Source organism: Carica papaya, chromosome 5, assembly GCF_054855325.1.
Source record: "Carica papaya isolate Zhongbai chromosome 5, ASM5485532v1, whole genome shotgun sequence".
Taxonomy (NCBI): domain Eukaryota; kingdom Viridiplantae; phylum Streptophyta; class Magnoliopsida; order Brassicales; family Caricaceae; genus Carica; species Carica papaya.
The window spans coordinates 37,607,763-37,627,264 of NC_142313.1; the positions used below are offsets into that span (position 1 = coordinate 37,607,763).

The following is a 19,502-nucleotide window of genomic DNA, read 5'->3' on the forward strand; positions in this document are numbered from 1 at the left end:
AATTGTTTATATATCGCAACCAAAGACAATAAATATATGTTAGCTGTGAGTCCTGTGTCTATGATATACCATTGGCTTCTGGTTATTTTCTTTAAACAAACAGCATAAACACGCTAATCATTGAGCACAAGAGACTTCACACTGCATGCGTAATCCATTGGCAAGATTACCAATGCATCAATATTACGACCTTGCATGACAACCAATTCATAGGGCGATGTTGGCACCTTACAAGACTAACTTGTATTTCTTTTGACTTTGACCTTCACAATTAATGCCATTTGTGAATATTGGTACGAATGATCCCGACACCAAAACCAAAATGCTAACCTACACCACATTTACTACACTACTCCCTAGTCAAGCAAATATTACTTCCTGCAGTGTTTCTACTGCTCTACTTCTCTAACTCTGCTATTGATATATATTAGAAGATGAGCTTAAAAAAGTCAAATCAAATTCTGGAATATTAGAATTTTTAAGATGATGAGAAATATTTGCATCTCAAAAGGCAAATTGACACAATAATTGATGTCCCAGTAAACACCTCTCTCTGCCTTTGAATTCATACAAATCCCACTTGGAGGCATCCCTTAGGCTTTCTCTTACTCGGACTAGATAATTAATGTCTACAGAATAATCTCCAAAACACCAATGCCAAATTGATTGCATTACTTAGGCAAAGGTCATCCATCAAAATGAAGACACTTCAATTATTGTCCTTCGTGTAGAATTGCATTGGATAGTATTTCAATACTAAATTGATGGCTTCACTTCAGCAATGTATCAGCCATTGGGAACGTGGGGGCTATGTCCACAGGTACCTAAAGCATATAACAGCATCCCAGAAAATAGTAAGGATACAGAGTAAAATTACTGAATTCATTTACTCAATCAGCATTAGAATACGTAAATGGCTACAATCATCTTAATAAAGTACAAACTTAACCATATTTTCTCCTTTTTAAAGCCAGTATCTTACTATATGTATACTTCATTTTTCTAATTTTGATGACAAAACACCATCCTACTTTTGGATATAAAAGCTCAAGATCCCTACTACCTTCTCTGTAAATGGGGAAAATCTGAGTAAATTCACATTCTAAAACATAATTTTGTCCTTTTGAAAACCAAAGCTTTTCTTCCTTTTTGATCAAATAAACCATTATAGGTAGTAAATGACTCAGTCATCTTCATTAAGTGCCAAACACCAATTTCCCTCTCCAAATTATATTTTCTCAGCGTATACTTTTGTCCTTTCTTCAAAACCAATGATACTATGCATGTACAACAGCAGATACCAGAATGTTGGAGTATACCTGTATGTCGGCTAATTTTTGTAATGCAACTGTCAAAGGTTGTGTCATTACACAATATTTCTGGAGGAGCATACTTGCAGCCTCTTTATCACCTTTTGCTTGTATAGTAAGTATCTCTCTACTCAGGCTTTCAACTGCAGTTTCAATCTTTAAGAAACAAGATTTAGGGCATTATTTTTTCATCAAACATAGAAAAGAAGACAATCTGTAAAATAACTTAGCATACCTTAGAAAAGTCAACAGAAAATGTCTCATCCTCATGCAACACAAAGGCCTCCTTCTCAAACAACCAGTTAAACTGCAACGCTTGTCCTTTTCTGACAATAAACACGATGATCAGTGACTTGGAGACCAAAAAGTGTATCACTGGAAAACTAATCACCAACTTACCCATGAGCTTCTTCTAAGCCAAACCGCACTGAACGAAAGCATCCCGCAAGGAAAGAAACATACATAGACTTCTCCAAAGTCTTTGGCAGCAAATCCTGCCCATTCAGAACATGCAAATACATGTTGACAGAGATAGAATACAACTGTATAATCATAGATAGTTCAGAAAGTAAAAATTGCAATCAAGATTCCTTAACATCCATAAAAAAATGATTAGCAACCTACTGAATTGTTTTTTCGTATGGAAGTTGCAATCCTTGATAAGGCTGTATCTATATGAAAATTTAGTATACTTTACTCAGAATTGGACAGGCAGTTGATTTCCAGAAAACTTATACGACAACTACAGATGTAATTCAGCATTTACAAAAATAAGGTCATTGGACTGCATAAACATAACTTTGTACCAAAATGCTCTTAATAACAGCAGTGAATATTCCTTTCTGAATTAGAATCTATACCAGGGAAAATTATTACATAGTCCTGGATTGAAGATGATTTGGAACATGTTTCTTTCTTCTTGTGTTTCTATCTTTAGGAGGACCTTATTCTCTTTGCTGTACATTTTTCTTCTTCTCTCAACAAAGTTATTTTTCCATTAAAAACATGATTTTGAACATCTATAGCATGTCCTTAGCTGATTTTAAGTTTATGTAATATGAAAGATTATACAGCCTAACAATATAGCTATATGGCCCAACTGTACATGCCTAATTTTGTCCTCTGGGAACATGCAAAATCTCTGGTATACCAGTAACAGGAAAAATTATTTAGAGGTATGCGATCAGTAGTATCCTATCCCTCTAGTTGTTCTACATTTGTTTAAGAATTTTCCATGTCATTTACTGATGAGAACCATCACTGCTTGGACCATTCAAGGGACCATTCGCACCATCATGATTTGGATCATTCAAGCTTGGACCAATGCGGCATGGACCCCTTTCAAGCCAAGGAAGTCACAGCTTGGGCTGTCTGAAAGGAGATAAAGGCGGCATGGACCTTTCAATCAAGGATATCATGGTTTGGGCTGTCTAAAGGGAAATCAAAGCGGTAAAAGCTGCCCAAGTAAAGATCAAGGTGGGTTTGGCCATGAACAACACCCACATGGAGACGAGCATGGCTTGAACACAACATATGATTGACTTGGGTCACTTGGGAAGAGTATCATGATGCCTAGTGGGCCTATCACAAGATCAAGAGCCAAGAAACGCAAGCATGCTTTCCAACTTTTTGTTCAAGAGTGGATTAATGAGGAAAAAAGGCTTGGACCAAACATGAAAGCCCACAAAGGAGGAATCCAAGCCCATTCGGCCAACGGAAGGACCGACCATGCATCCTAATACAACTTAGGGACACATGGCCGATTCCCTCACATGGGGAAGATCTCTCCCACTCACGAGAGATTTTGTCTCACGTGAGAATTTTTCTCTCCCTCTTCATCTCTTCATCAATGGCAGCAAAAGAGTCCCCAAACTCAAGGACTCTTGGAAATTCCATCATGGGGAGCCGATCACTTCCTTCCAGCAAGTCCTAGTCGAACTCTTCTCTTCCATATACATATTAAACATGTGTTTTATCATATTTAACATGCGAAGAATCAAGGAAGCTTATCTCCCACCTCTTGGTCGATTCTCTCCCTTGATTTTCTCAAGAATGAAGAGTTCTTTCCTATATCGACTTGGCTGCATCCTACTTCATCTTCAACACCAAAAATCATTAAAATAAAAGAGTCATAGCTGAGTAGTCTTCTCCAAGATGAGATCGGCAATGTCCTTGAAGATTATAAGGTTCCATTCAAGAGAGAAGAGACATATTTATGTCATTCTGGTCTTTATTTTATTATTTCATGAGAGTCACTATTTCTACATTGAGATATGGCAACAGTTATGGAACAGGCTCTTTGCACTATTTGGAGAATATTGGGTTTGTTCGGCCACCTAAATTAATTAAATTTTATTTAGATAGTGTTTGCTCCAAATTCTAAGTAGAAAACAAGAATAGATAAAATTGAATAACACTAAACAAAGCAAAATAATGTGCTTGGTGTAAATTGATTTGAATAGAACAAGATGTGTCTAATTTCCTAATGTTGACAGTTTTATGAGCATAGTTTTGAATAAGAGATATTATCTAAAATGCTCCTATATTTTATCAACTGGATCAAGTTGGTGTATAATTTAATTGAATCTTATACAAGCCTGTATTTTTGACATGCATCAAATTAATGCTTTAAATAAAAAAAATGTTGATTTTAGGGTTTTTTTTTTTCTGTTGAAGGACAAACTGATACTTTTGCCTTTATTCCTTTCTTCTTTTTTCTCTATCCTTACCTTCTTAAACATTCTGATATAAGTCAATAGTAACATATGTTTGGTTTCTGTAAAGTGTCAATTTGACATATGCTAAAAGTATAAGTTGATGTTTTTATTTAAAAAAAAAGTGTAGGTTGATATTTAATTTAGTTAAATTGTCAGACAACGATTTGAAACAGTTAGTAAACTATAGGAGGATTTTTAGATAATATCCCCTTAAATTTTTAATTAGTATTTACTCAAAAAGACATAAAGTGCGTCAATTAAATTACTAAATTTGGCTAAAAATTATCAATTTGTAAGAAGTCATTTGAAATAACTTAAATTTAATGAATCAATAAACTTTGATATAGTTTACTTAGAATAAAAGCTATTAAAGAAAAACCAAATATGATTAGAAAAAAATTAGTGATATGTTTAGCAGAATGGCTACAAGGAATTAAAAGTAGAGAAAGGATGAAGGGTGTTTATGATGTTTCACATGTGCTTTTTAATGGAACAAATAAGTCCCATGGTTAGGGACAATTTACTTCTTGATTCGACCTTTTTCTATTATCATAACCTCCCTTTTTATCACTAAACACAAGATTAAGTTCTCTTTTTGAGTCCAGACCTTCAAGTTGAATGGACTAAGGAGCATAAAGCTTTGTGTAGAGCCAATTCTAGCAACCCTGTGGAATTTGTGCAATAAGGAGGAAACAGCAGGTTTCTTCCTCTCATTCTCTTTGAAACAAATTAAAAAATTTGACCTTTTTCTAAGCCAAAGCACATTGTTGTTTAAGGGCTTTCCTTATACATTTTGCAAAGAGACAAGCTAGTAGGCTCCTTCATCATGTTGATATTATTTTCCATTTGTCCATTTTCTCCAATTCTCATTATTAGTTTTTCCAAGTGGATATCTTATCCTATCTATTTGTATATTCTTTCTTTCTCATAAAACTTTTTCTTTTAGTTTTTAAAAAGTTATCCTTGAAAATTCAAATTGAAACTTGAAACTGCAGGATGAATTAAATAACACCAACGTGGATGTGAGCCATAGTGATAAAGGCAGTAACATCAGCTAAATTAAATGAAATGCTCCATGGCTCAAAATGACACATAACAACGTTTGACCAAAATATTTGTTTGCTGACCTGTTTGATAAGAAATTTTAGTGCCCAAAGACCAACTATATCTGCCTTTGCTTCTTCCATGGCCGAATGCAGTTCTTGTAGTTCCTGAATCAAAGGATAAACAGACATACTATTTTAGAGGCATGTTTCATCACTATAAAATGAACATAGAATGCAAAAGGGCAACTTTCTATAGATGAAAATTTGTTGCTCTTTTGTAGAGAAAGATAGAAAATATATATAGCAAGGCACCATGGGGTACTGCCCATGTACAAAAAAGAGATAATTACATATTGATCAAAACGTCAATAAAGTTGATGCAGAACAGAACAGGAAGGACTTAGATTGGACATTTTTCAACAATAACATATATTTATTTATTTACTATGTTTATATATCATTAAGTCACTAACTTATTTGGAAATTAGTAACTATAGACTTACTTATTTTAGTATGAGTCTGTTATTTCTTATCTAATTAGGATGTTGTTTAGTTATTTTTCTATCATAAATTATTTAACTATTTAGTTTATTTTCCTATTTATTAGACTTCTTATTTTTCTAATTTTTTTATTTAACTTATTGGTCTATTTACTAGGTTTTCTATATTTATTATTTTTTATTATATTTTGGTAGCGGTAGAAAAAGTGCCCTAGCTTAGTTATTTAAGTAACTGTTTACTATTTTTATTCAAAATATTAAGTTATTGAGTTGATATTTGAGATTCATATTCTCCCTCTTTCTCTCTTGTTCTTCATACCTATCAAATATTCTTCTATTCTCCTTCTGAAGTCTTCACCTTTAACCCCTTTTTCCTTCAATCTTACCTGATCTTATATTCTTTTCTCTGCATTTTCTTTTGTATTTCGACCTCATGATATAAATTACCAAGAGACTTTTGCTCCAATTGCTAGAATAAATTCTATCAGGAGATTTCTTTCTCTTGCAGTTAATTATAAGTGGCCCTTTCATCAGTTGGATGCTAAAAACATGTTTCTGAATGTAGATTTCCAAGAAGAAGTATATATGGACCTACCACCCAGCTTTGAAGAAAGTCTTGGGAGAAGTAAATGTGCAAGTTGAAGAGATATCTACATGGAGCAATCCCCAAGAGCCAGGTTTAAGCACTTTTTGGGAGTGTTATAGATATGGCTCGACATAAAGCCAAGCCAATCACACTGAAGTTGTATTCAGAATTTTGTGATATCTCAAAGGAACTCCTGGGAAGGGACTCCTATTCAAAAGCAAAGGCCACATTCAGATAGCAACCTGCGCAGATGCGGATTCACAGAAGATCCACCTTGGGATATTGCAGATTTATTGGCGGAAATATCGTTACTTGTACAAGGAAAAAAGAGAGTGTTGTGGCAAGAAGTAGTACAAAAGCCGAATTTTGCTCAATTGCAGACAGATCCTTTGAAATTTAATGGATTAAAAGACTTCTGGTAGAGTCGAAGGTTCATATGATAACACCTATTAAAGTCTATTGTGACAATAGAGCAACAATCTCAATCGCTAACAATCCAGTTCTACCTGGTAGAACACAACATATAAAAGTGGACAAACACTTTATCAAAGAAAAGTTATACAGTGGCATGATATGTATGACCTACATACCAACCACTAGCCAAGTTGCCAACATCCTCACTAGAGGTCTTCCTAAGGCGCAGTTCGAAAATTTAGTTACACAGAACAAAGAGATCTTAATTTGGAATAATTTTTTTATTAAAAATATTTTGTAATTATTACTATGATTTTGTATTATTAAGTTATTTATATTATTTTAAGTTATTTAAACATTATAAAAGATAGAATCCATTAGAGTTCCTCTTTTATTTAGTTTCCTTTTGTGTTTGTTCTTCTGGTTTTTATTCTTTTTGATCTGATCTCATTCAGTCAATTTCTCCTTATATTTCTTCAACTCGATTCCTTATTTTCTCTCGCCTATCTATATTCTTCTACTCTCTTCCCCATGTTTTCCTCTCTTTCTCCACTTCTATGTTAATTCTGGTTACACCATTACTTGTCCTATATCAGTTGGTACCAGAGCCTAACTTCTATTCCTACCTTGCATTACTTATTTTTCACACAGTTAAAAAAAAATGGAAAACCTGAAAAAAAAAACACATTCTGGTTTTGCACCTTAAGTCACTTTCGGAGTACATCAGCTCCAATTCAAGATAGAATTTGACAAACTTCTTGCAGTTCATCCTGTAATCTACCCAACCAAATATGATATGTTATACCAAGTTTTTGTTTCCCATGGATGCATAGAGATTATTAAGATATATCCACAATTAATTTGTATCCACTATCAATGTATTGAAGATGCTGTCTATGCTAAAAACTCTCTCAGTGGTTGTTGCATATCTTGATACTTGTTGCCAGTTAATTATTGATAATATGAAATAGATTTATCTTCAAAAGCTAGAAAAGTAATCCTAAAGTCCCATGTTTTATGAGGAGGTGGCACTGATTCGAGGCAAAAAAAGTAGAAGGGGCTTGATGCTTAACCACATAGCACAGATAGCTTTGCTATGGTGGCTAGTGGTGGCAACGATGCAATTGACAAAACACCATTTTTTGACAATGGAAAACCTGGGCAAACAGAAGCTCAAAACCATGATAGCTTGTGGTGCACTTACTGCAAGAAAACACACTACATTCAACAACGATGTTGGAAGCTCTATGAAGAACCTCCAAGCTGAGAGTGGGGACTGAAAGGAGAACCAAGAAACAATAGACAGAATCACGTCTGGAGCTAGGTGGTTTTAGCAATGAAGATATTGAGAGGGTGACATCTCTTGCTACTCTTGGGAATAACTGTAACCAACTCTTGGGTCATAGACTCAAAAGCTACCGATCGTATGATCCACTCATTCCATATTTTTTCCACCTATTTCCCATGCCCAAGAAGCAAGAAATAGCTACAGCTGATGGTTCTTTAACCATTGTGTAGGGATAGGAGATATCAAAATAACTTCCTATCTAACTCTAGAAAATCTCTTTCATGTTTTCAAACTGACCACAAACCTTGTCTCTATTCAAAATTTCACTCAAGATTTGCGTTACAATGTTTTTTTAGCTATTGTGTATTTCAGAATAAGGATTCAGGAAAGATGATGGGACATGCTAGAGAACAGGATGGACTCTACTACCTTGAAGTCCTGAGTCAAACAAATATTCCCAAGCACAAGTTTCCTTAGTCTTTAATTTCAGACTCTTTTTTATTCAATGAGGAGAAAGTTTGTCTCCAACATTTTGATTTAGGCATCCGTTATTTTGTATTACCAAACTCTTATTTCCTTATCTATTTAAAGGTCTAGATATTAAATATTTTCATTACTAAATAAGTGAACTATCTAAATACAAAATGTACCTTTTCCAATTAATAACAAAAGAAGTCCTATTTTTTTTTTCTCTCATTCACAGTGATACTTTAGGACCTCTACTATTCCTAATGTCTCCAGGACAAGACGATTTGACTCGTCCATTGATAAATGTATGTATACAACTTGGATTTTTTTGCTCAAACATAAGTCTAAAGCTAGTACTGTTCTTCCAAATTTTTGTTTCATGATCAAGAATCAATTTGGGTCACTATCAAAAGACTTACGGCAAATAATCCTGGGGACCATTTCAATTAAGTCACACCCCATTTTTTTCATAAATAATTGTTAACTAAAATATTCTGTTGTCTCATTAGTTAAAATATTTTTTTTTTTATAATCCTTCCTATAATTTTGTAATTAATTAGTACAATCAATTAAAATCCTTATAATATTGAAAATTTCCTTATTTATAGATAAAATTTTTGTATAAATACTCAAGTTATAATATTACAAGAGGTATGAGAAAATAAAAATAGAAATTTTTTCTCTCTAAAATTCTATATGGTACAGAGCCAAAATAACGTTGTTTCATAATTCTAATTTCATGATTTTTTTTCAAATCTTAAAATAATAAAATAGGTTGAATCGATACCCATCTATTAAGATCTAATCTCACCATCACCTCAGATGGAGTCGCAACCCCACTGCTAGCCTACCCCGACTTCGGTGACCATTTCCAGAGCACGTGAGTCACGCGCCGCTCGCAGCTGAAGTGTGTGAGCCATACACACGTCGACATCAGAAGTGCGTGAACTACAGGCGCCACCAGAAAAACTCCATTCAGTCAGAAAATCTTCGGAAACTCGCTAGAAAGTCCTGATCTGGACAGATCTAGCTTTGTTGCACACAATTCAGCTCAAATCGCACCTCTTTGGACCTGCCTTCAAGCGGCTGCCTCGCATTTCACCAATCAGCCAATCTGTGTGTTCCGCCTCCTTCCATCGCCCACGGAGACAACTCGATCTGGCCATTCTGCATGCCAAGCCGTTCAGATCTAGTATGTCCACTCAATGAGCCGAGCTGTCATCTGCCGCCACGATCTGTGCCGTTCGGATCTGGTTCCTCCGCGTGCCGAGCCGACCGACCTTCTCTGTCTCCGTTTTCGAACACTGCTGCTCCAGCCGTCATGTCTGCCGCTACTTTCTCGTCGAACATATTTGTTTTTGGTTATCTTCTACGGTCTTGCAATGCCTTTTTGGTCTCTGTCAGTCTAGTCAAATGACTTATCTTATCTCGTTGAGATTAACTATTGGATATTGTTTTTTTCTTGTTTGTAGTTACTTTAAAAAATGACTCGAGTCTTTTCAAATGAAGAGATCCAAAACCTGAAGCGTATCATATCTCAACTCAACATTTTATTAGTTATTGATGCACCAAAAAATGGTAAACTCAGGTATTTCTCATCTCCCTATTATTTTCAATTCGGATACTTAGATTAAAAACACGACAATCTCTTCTAAAGACTTCCTAACCTACTCATCTTGTATTAAAAGGAAAAATATCCGTATAACAGATGGATCTTTAACTGTAAAATTGAATTTTTTCCTTACTATTGGATCCTTCAAGATTTTTAAATAAAAAATAGGAATGACACTGATAGACTGCATAATGACTTATATGTCTTGAACAAAAGTCAAAGCGCAATTGAGAATCAAGTTGCCTTCAGAAATATATGTTAATAAGAAAACCGTACAGTTGCATCGATGATTGGGACATCCTTCTTTCTTTACTCTAGAAAAATAATATCCCAATTTATTTAAAAGAACTTTCATAGATTTCTTATTTTGTAATGCATGTGAGCTAATTAAATTAGAAGGAAGTTCTATCATATGAGCAACCATAGAAATCCTACCCTTTTTATGATTATTCACTCTGATTTTTAGGGATCTACTCAGAATACCCGCTTATTTGGTCATAAATGGTTTGTTACTTTCATTGGCTATCGTACTAAATTAACATGGATTTATCTTTTAAAAATAAAAAAATAATGTGTTCTCATTATTTCAGTCATTTTAGAAAATGATATGTACACAGTTTAATACTAAACTTAAGAATCTAAGAACAGACAGCGGTACAAAATATATGAATAATGGATTATGTGCCTACTTGGAGAGTAATGAGATAATCCATTAAAAGAGTTGTGCTTATATTAGTGAACAAAATAGTGTTGCTAAAAGAAAAAACAGATACATATTAGAGGTAGTTCGGTCTCTGTCCACCATGAATCTACCAAAAAGTTATTGGGGAGATGTAGTTCTTTTAACCACCTATCTTATCAATACAATTTCTTTGAGAACTCTTAATTTTAGAAGTCATTTGAAGGTTTTGCAAGAAAAATTTTTTTATACTGTTCCACTAAAAGTGTTTGCATGTGTTTGTTTAGTTCATACTAGAAATGTGGGGAAGTTGGAACCTAAACCTCTTAAATGTGTATTTGTTAGATATTCTTGTTGATTATTATATTTTAATAGTTAATTATTTTAATTTATTATTTAATTAGTTGGTATTATATAATTATAATTCTATGAAAATAATAATTTCATATAATTAAAAATTTAGTAAAATAAGAATTTTCCTATTAGTACGATATGAATCGTATAAATAATCTAAATGTAACAATCTAAAAAGCGATAAATAAAATTATTATTTTTTCTCAAAAATCAACATGATATCATGAAAAAATAAACCTATCTTAAAGTTTTAATTTCAAGATTTTCTTCAAACCCTAAAACAATAAAAATAGGTTGAACAGAAAGAGAGCCAGATCAGAGAACCAGATCAGATCAGAGGAAGAAAGCCAAATCTGGAAAGAGAGGCCAAGTAAGAGGAAGAGAGAAAGCAACCGGTTCTTTCCTCCACCGCATGCAGAGTCAGGCAAAGAGCCACGAGTTCCTTTTTCCATCGTGCACAGAGCCGTGCGAAGAGAGTCGCATGACCACCTCGTTTAGACCTGCCTCATTCCGATTGGTCGCGCAATTCTACTCACCATACACACCCGAGCCACACCTCCCTTCCCATCGTGCATAGATTGACTGAGAGGCATCACCTAAGAGATCTGTGGCACACAGAGTCGTTGGCCGCACCGCACTTTGCGTAGGACCAGTTTGTCTCCCCTTCTTCCGCCGCATGCAAGGAGTTTTTGGCCTCAATCTACTTCGCTCTGACATGTACCGTGATATGCTTCACTTTTCTGACTGCGCCATGTCCTGCAGATCTGCCTGAGCCGAGCTGCTTGCGCCAAGTGAAACAAGTTTAACCCCGAGCTGAGCCACTTCTAAGTCGAGTCGAGTCGAGCCGAGCCAAGCCAGACATATCTAATTTCAGTATTTTGTAGTGTTTTTTGACTATTTTGGTACAGATTAGGAGATCTGTTTTTTATTATTGGGTATTTTCCTACTTGTCTTTAGCACTGTAAAATGACATAAACAAAAAAAGTGATAATTTTTTGTTCGAATAATCCCTCATTACAAATTAACCTTGTAAAAATTTATGAAACTAATTATCTTACTTGATCAAGATCTTATTTGTTATTTACTAAAATTAGACGATTGCAAGGGTACATTACAGATGATATGAAGAAACCAGATGTAGATAATTTGAAATATAATAGATAGGACTTTAAAAACTTTTTGATAATGTCTTATCTCATCAATTTCATGTAATCCTATATTGCACGAATATATCTATTGCTCGATACTGCAACAAAAGTATATAATGTATTATCTCTCACATACTCACAAGTGGGTAACGATACCCAAATTTATGAACTCCAGAATAAAGTTCATGATACAAAATAAAGAGATGACTACTTTTTAATATTTTTCACAACTGAGTGAGTTATGGAATGAAGTAGATTACTATCAAGACTTCTAACCAGATTGTCCTGAAAATGCAGTCAAATTTCAGAAATTGATAGAAAAAAAATGAATTTATGATTTTTTTAACTAGTCTGAACACCGGATATAATCAGATATGGGTCCAAACATTGGGTAAGAATCCTCTTCTCTCATTACAAAAAAATTATTGTTATATCCAGTAAGAAGAAAATATAAGGAATGTCATACTTTACATAACAAAAGTTGAAAAAGTGTGACTATTATGACAAGCCAAAATACACTAAGAAAACTTACTGAAAGTTGCATGGAAAACCAACTAGAGGTCGTGAGACATGGAATGGACTTACGAGAGCTCAAGAAAAATTGGCTGAGACAAGTGAAACACTTGACACACCAACAGTTGGTGCTTTTTTAAATGAGGACATTCAAACCTTGAAACGTATTCTGTCTCAATTTAACTCTTCATCAATTACAGGTGCAACAAATATAGTAAAATCAGAATCTTCAAATAAGGAAGATGATTAGCACTGTTAAATTGCAGGATATCTCTTCAGAACTTGGTATACAAGTTAGGCATGAGAAATATCTCTACACCAACTTGAGGGGGGTGTTGACTACCATATGTTACTAATTAATTATTTTAGTTTATTATTTAATTAGTTGGTATTATATAATTAAAATTTTATAAAAATAATAATCTCATATAATTAAAAATATAATAAAATAAGAATTTTTCTATTAGTAGAATAAAAATTCTCTAAATACCTTAAGTGTAATAACCTAAAGGGTGAGAAATAAAATTATTATTTTTTCTCCAAAATCAATAATTTCCGTGCTAAAAAATGTTACAAATGTTATCATCCTCGGTTTAGAAAATACTTTGGAACAATGGATGTTAACTTTAGCAAATTAGAGCTTTATTTCAATTCAAGCCCAACACCTCTTCGGGGGAGGAGTGAGAAGTAAGGAGTTATGCCTAGTTTGTTCACTCTTGATAGTCATATTCAGGAGAAGAGTTCTAATTCGAAAGATCTCATTCAAGAAGATAATGTCGGGCATTTGAATAGGCCATACTTGAAGAGATATTCAAGGAAGAATAAGACAGAGAAAATCATCATGCAGTCTGTTCCAGGTTAAAAATCTTTTTTAGTTCATGAAAATATTGATGAGTTACCTTTACTTAGTAACTTATATGATGTAGATAAATCCATACCTCTTAGAAAAGGAGTCAGGTCTTGCACTAAGTACTCTATGTCTAACTTTATTTCTTATAACTCTCTATCTCTATCATATAGAACCTTTGTTTTATTTGTTTTCTTTGTGTCTATTCAACAGAATTGGATATGAACTCTACAGAATCCCAAATGGAAAGAAGACATGATTGAATAAATGAAAACTTTGACAAAGAATGAAACCTGACAACTTGTTTCACCTCAATTGAGAAAAAAATAGTTGGTTGTAAATGAGTATTTACTGTGAAATACAAAACAGACAGGTCGATTGAAAGGTACAAAACTAAATTAGTAGCTAAAATGTTTACTCAGACCTAAAAAGTACACTATCAGGAGATATTTGCACCTATTGTGAAGATGAATACAATCAAAATATTATTGTCTTGTGCTGCCAACTTTAATTGGGGCTTATAATAATTTGATGTGAAAAATGTCTTCATTCATAGAGACTTAAAGGAAGAGGTATACATGAAAATTCCCCATGAATTTGAAAATAAAAGAATACAAGGAAAGGTTTATAAATTAAAGAAAAGCTTATATGGGCTGAAGCAGTCTCCAAGAGCATTATTTGAAAGGTTTAGAAGAGATATAATCTCTTTTGGGTATCAACAAATTAATACTAATTATATCCTATTTATCAAACATTATGAGAATAAGTTCACTTTTCTCATTATCTATCTAAATGATATTATTGTGATTGAAGATTATATATCATAAAATTATTAGAAGAGACTGGTATAATAGGCTGCAAGTCGACAGAGTCTCTTATTAAAAGCAATCACAAACTACAAGTGGGAATTGGTACCTTAGTAGACTTAGAGAGATATCAGAGATTGGTTGGAATATTCATTTATCTCTCACTTAGCAGACTTAATCTATCATATGTACTTAGCCTAGTGAGTCAATACATGCATAATACTCACGAGCCTCATTTACATGTTTTTTTACATATTGCGATATTTAAAATCTGCACTAGGAAAAGATCTGCTATTCTCCAAAAATGGTCATTGTAAGAGAGAAGTATTTACGGAGGCTGATTGAACCGAATCTCTAGATGATAGGAAGTCAACTACTGGTTATTGCACACTCGTAAAAGGCAATCTGGTTACACAAAAAACCAAGAAGTAGAGAGTAGTTGCTCATTCTAGTACTGAAAAAGAATATAGAGCAATGACCTAAAGAATATGCAAAATATTATGGTTACAAAAGCTAATGAAAGAATTAAAATTGCTCAAAGAAAAGAGTTTGTCCTTATTTTGTGACAATAAAGAAGTTATTAACATAACTCATAATCCAGTTCAACATGATCAAATAAAATACATTGAGATTGATCGACACTTCATAAAAGAAAAAGTGGCCGATGCTTCCTTATGCCTATATCATGTGTTTTTTAGTGAACAGATAACATATATCTTCACTAAAAGATTTTATAACAAGTCTTTTCATAACTTAGTCTGCAATTTAGGCATGTGTGATATCTTTGCACTAACTCGAAGCAAAGTGTTGAGTATAATATTCCGTTGCCTCATTAGTTAAGATATTTTTCTTTTATAATCCTTCCTATAATGATGTAATTAATTAGTAGAATCAAACTAAATCCATATAATAATGTAAATTTCCTTATTCGTAAATAAAGATTTTGAATAAATACCTCGATAATAATATCACAAGAGGTATGAAAAAATAAAAATAGAGATTTTTCTCTCTAAAATTCTACAATAATACATGAGTACTCTTGTGTCAACACCCCACAGCAAAACAGTTATAAACGAAAAATATAATCTGTCAGCAAAAAGGGAATAATATTTTTATTTGAGTTTGTTAACCAATTTTTTAGAATATTCCGTTTTTTGATAATTGAACACCATTTTAGGTGCATTTAATGCATTTCTCAATTCCAATCCTTTGAATCCTCAAACTATTTAGGAAAATTGCATAATAGCACACTGAAGATATTTTTAACTTATTATCAAGGAAGGGTAATATAATATATTTTCTAAGAATCAATTAGCTCACTAAGATAAAACCTTTTATAACTTGAGCAAATAACCACCTGAGCTTTTTTGTTTCCGGAAAAGGTACTTAAATCATTTTGGAGGGAAGCTATGATTGCAGCCACCTTCAGAATAACTACCTTGCTTTGTATTAAAGGCTGTTGTTCCCTTTGTATAGCATATGTAGGAAAAAAATTTATCAACAGTTGAGTACTTTTTCTTATTAAGAGATCATTAGGTTCTATCTTAATGAACCTATACTTTTATAACATAATAGGTAATGGAAAAAGAAGAAAAAAACAGCCTTTAGTTTCTACTTATTTCTATGTTAATAGACCCATAACTCAATCTATTAATGGGGACCCTAACAATCTCCAAATCCCTAAGTGGACAAATTAATCCTATTTGTCCTAGATTAAGTGCACTTTGTTTCAATTATTCAACAACCAACTCAGCTGGTTATTGATTAGCCTTTTACTATAAACTATAAAATAATTTATCCCCACATCAAACTCAGCATAATATACAAAAGCCCGAGATAAAATTATTGCAAGTCCCTTCAGTTTACTGATATTTGATTTGTTTATAATCTAAGTCATATTAATCTGTATAATGCTGCAGCATGGTAAGATGTATCAATGAAACTTAATTTGGCATACAGAAACCTACCTATATGAAAGATTTCTAAGAATTTAAAGAAAAGAACAGGCATGCCAACCAATCTCACTGTAGACTGTTGCCCATTTGGAAGTGTTATCGTATGAGGCCCAATCCCGTGGCAGCACTCATGGCATATGGTATGAGTGAAGAAAGATTCAAAATCTACGAGGTCTCTCTGTTCCTTTTTAATACAGACTTCAGCTATAGGCTGAAGAATATGCTTGAACCTGGATAAGATACACAGGTCTTATACTTAATATTTTCCAGTTAAGAAATTGGTATTTTGCAAAAAGGAACACAACATAATTCAACTTGAAGATAATAGAAACTGATGGTGCAAGAACCATACTTTGCCTCTGAAACATTTTTAAGCATCACCATTGATGTTCCTCGATCTTTGACTATGCGTTCATCATTTGGTAAATTGAAAGCAACAGTCTGCGGGCCTTTTACATCCTGATTTAAAACCCAATCAAATTAACCAGAAGATCAAAGAAACCCCTGATGAAGATAACCGTTAATGGAGGTGTAACCAAGAGTAATTTTGCAAACTGAAGAATCCTTTTACATGATATGAAAAATCAATTCTTTTTTATTTCGGGAAAAGCAGAAAGATCAAATGTATTTATAAATCATTAATCAAGTGCAAATTCACGGTATTCACAAATCACCGAAGGTATTCAAGGACATTGATTTATCACAGCTAAACTAAAATTGAAATTTAGATCATGATAACTCTGCTATATTGAACTCATTTAAATCAAAATATATATTTTTAGAGAGAAATTTAAAATCATAAAACATTAAAGTGATTTTATACCCAACAGTACTCCAGTTATAGCACATCTGATAACAAAATTTATTCAATGAAGAAAAGTTTTTTTTTTAAATACTAGAAATGTTGCTCCAAAAGAAAGATGTGAAAGGAATGATAACAATCTTCTGCAAAATTTACAAGATCATAGTGTAGAAAATATAATAATTAGAATAATAAATTAGGATTAAAAATGATTATTTACAACTGTATGTGCTGTAACAAATTTCTCCTTAGAAACAGAATTTTGTTAGGTTTCTCTCCAAAATTTGTTAGGTTGTTAGGGTAGTAGACTTGTATATATATGTGTGGAAATCATTCATCAAAATATGAAGAATATTTTCTCTCAATTTTTTTCATAGTATCAGAGCAATACATGATCCAAAAAGAAATTGATATCAAACCCTGCTGAGCCGTAATAAAAAATGGACTCGGGTGAGCTTCCATCCTCTCCACCAGAAGTTTCCTCTGGTTCTTATCATCACACAGCAACAACTAAAGCTGTGAGTGAACTACCATCATCCTGTATCACAGGACATAAACTTGATGGCAGCAACTTCCTTCAATGATCGTCGTCTGTCCGTCTTTTCATCCGCAGAAAGGGGTGTTATGGGCACCTCAATGGCGAGCTCATGCCTCCTCCAGCGTCCGATGCAAATGCACAAACCTGGAAAATTGAAGATAGTATGGTCATGTCTTGACTCATTACCTCAATGACTCATGAAATCGGAGAGAATTTCCTTCTCTACGAAACTGCTCATGAAATCTGGAAGGCAGCACAGGAATTCTACTCCAGCAAGCAAAATACCTCTGCAATATTCGAAATCGAGTAAACTCTTCATGATCTTCGACAAGGAGAACTCAGTGTCACCCAGTATTACAGTATCCTTAGTCGAAATTGGCAGCAGATGGATGCCTTCGAAGAGCGTCACTGGAACTGCCCCAAGGATGCGAAAAACTTCAAAGTTTTTGTGGAAGAAAAGCGAGTCTTCAAATTCCTGCTAGGGCTAAACAAAAATCTCGACGCGATTCGGAGACGTGTTATGAGCACCAAACCCTTGCCGAGTCTTCGAGAAGTTTTTTCTGAGGTTCGACGCGAGGAGAGTCGTCAGAAGATCATGATGGGAGAGAATGACCAACCTCACCAGACTGAAAATTCTTCAGCTCTCACAACCCGAGCGATTGACAATCAAATGAAGAAGACAAGGCCCTGGTGCAACCACTGTCGGAAGCTAAGGCACACTCGGGAACGTTGCTGGAAGCTTCACGGCAAGCCAAGTGACTGGAAACCACCTTCGGGTGAGTGGAAAATGTCGAAAGCAGAGACCTCCAGCAAGCTTCGAGGAAATCACGTGACGGCTGAGGAAGTAATTTTTGATGAGATGGGAAAAAACCCATTTATCCCTGAACAATTGGAAGCCCTCCAACAAATCTTGTCCAAGAAATCTCACCCGGTCAGTGCTTCTGTGGCACACAAAGATAATATTCATAGTTTATCTGCTCTTTTAGAAAAAGGACAGGTGTGGGTGGTAGACTTTGGAGCATCTGATCATATGAGTGGCGATTTCTCAATATTCCAAAATTACAGAAGATGTGAAGAAAATAGTTCAATCAAAATTGCAGATTGTTCTCTCTCAAAAGTGGCAGGAATGGGCTCTGTAAATTTGTCTCCAAATTTGACTCTCTGTTTAGTTCTCCATGTTCCGAATTTGGATTGTAATTTGTTGTCTGTTAGCAAGTTATGTGAAGATTTGAAATGTGCTGCGAAATTTGTTTCTAATATGTGTAATTTCCAGGATTTGGACTCGGAAAAGACAATTGGCAGTGCTAGGATGAGCTCGGGATTATATTTGCTTCAAGTCAACACCCCTAAAAGACAAGCTCACAATGCAGTATGTGAAAACTCTATTCTTATTTCCAAAAATAATGATCATGATATTATGTTGTGGCACTATAAACTAGGACATCCAAACTTCATGTACTTAAAAAGGATGTTTCCACTACTATTTAAAGAAAAAGATCCAGTTTCATTACAGTGTGAAGTTTGCCAATTTTCTAAACATACTCGAAGTTCATTACATAGTCTACCATATAAACCATTTAAACCATTTGCATTAATTCACAGTGATGTTTGGGGCACTTCCAGAATTTCCAACGTTTCCGGAACTAAGTGGTTTGTATCTTTTATTGATGACCATACAAGAATTATTTGAGTATTTCTCATGAAGAAAAAATCTGAAGTGGGATCCCTATTTAAAAAATTTCATACAATGATCGAATCCAATTTCATGCTACCATCCAAGTATTTAAATCCGATAATGCTTGTGAATATTTTGAAAATACTCTTGAAAAATACTTTACTGAACATGGCATTATTCATCAAACCTCCTACGTTCATACTCCACAGCAAAACGGCATAGACGAAAAAAAAAACAGACATAT

At 33.9% G+C, this 19,502-nt stretch overlaps 1 protein-coding gene across 4 annotated transcripts in view; it reads right to left on the minus strand.

The window, feature by feature from the left end:
* Positions 1-440: 440 nt before the first annotated feature.
* Positions 441-19,502, minus strand: part of NUDT3 (nudix hydrolase homolog 3) — a 73,340-nt gene continuing 54,278 nt past the window's right edge. For 2 of the 4 annotated variants that reach the window (XM_088220707.1, XM_088220708.1), the window contains exons 15-21: positions 16,596-16,702; positions 16,305-16,473; positions 5,155-5,238; positions 1,710-1,804; positions 1,546-1,636; positions 1,320-1,466; positions 441-824 (exon numbers count right to left, since the gene is read on the minus strand). In XM_088220707.1, the coding sequence (XP_088076833.1) occupies positions 771-824; positions 1,320-1,466; positions 1,546-1,636; positions 1,710-1,804; positions 5,155-5,238; positions 16,305-16,473; positions 16,596-16,702 (747 nt within the window). In that variant the 3' untranslated portion in view covers positions 441-770. Of the gene's footprint in view, positions 825-1,319; positions 1,467-1,545; positions 1,637-1,709; positions 1,805-5,154; positions 5,239-16,255; positions 16,474-16,595; positions 16,703-19,502 lie in introns of those variants that run through there. The other 2 variants (XR_015819404.1, XM_088220709.1) reach the window with 2 other exon arrangements.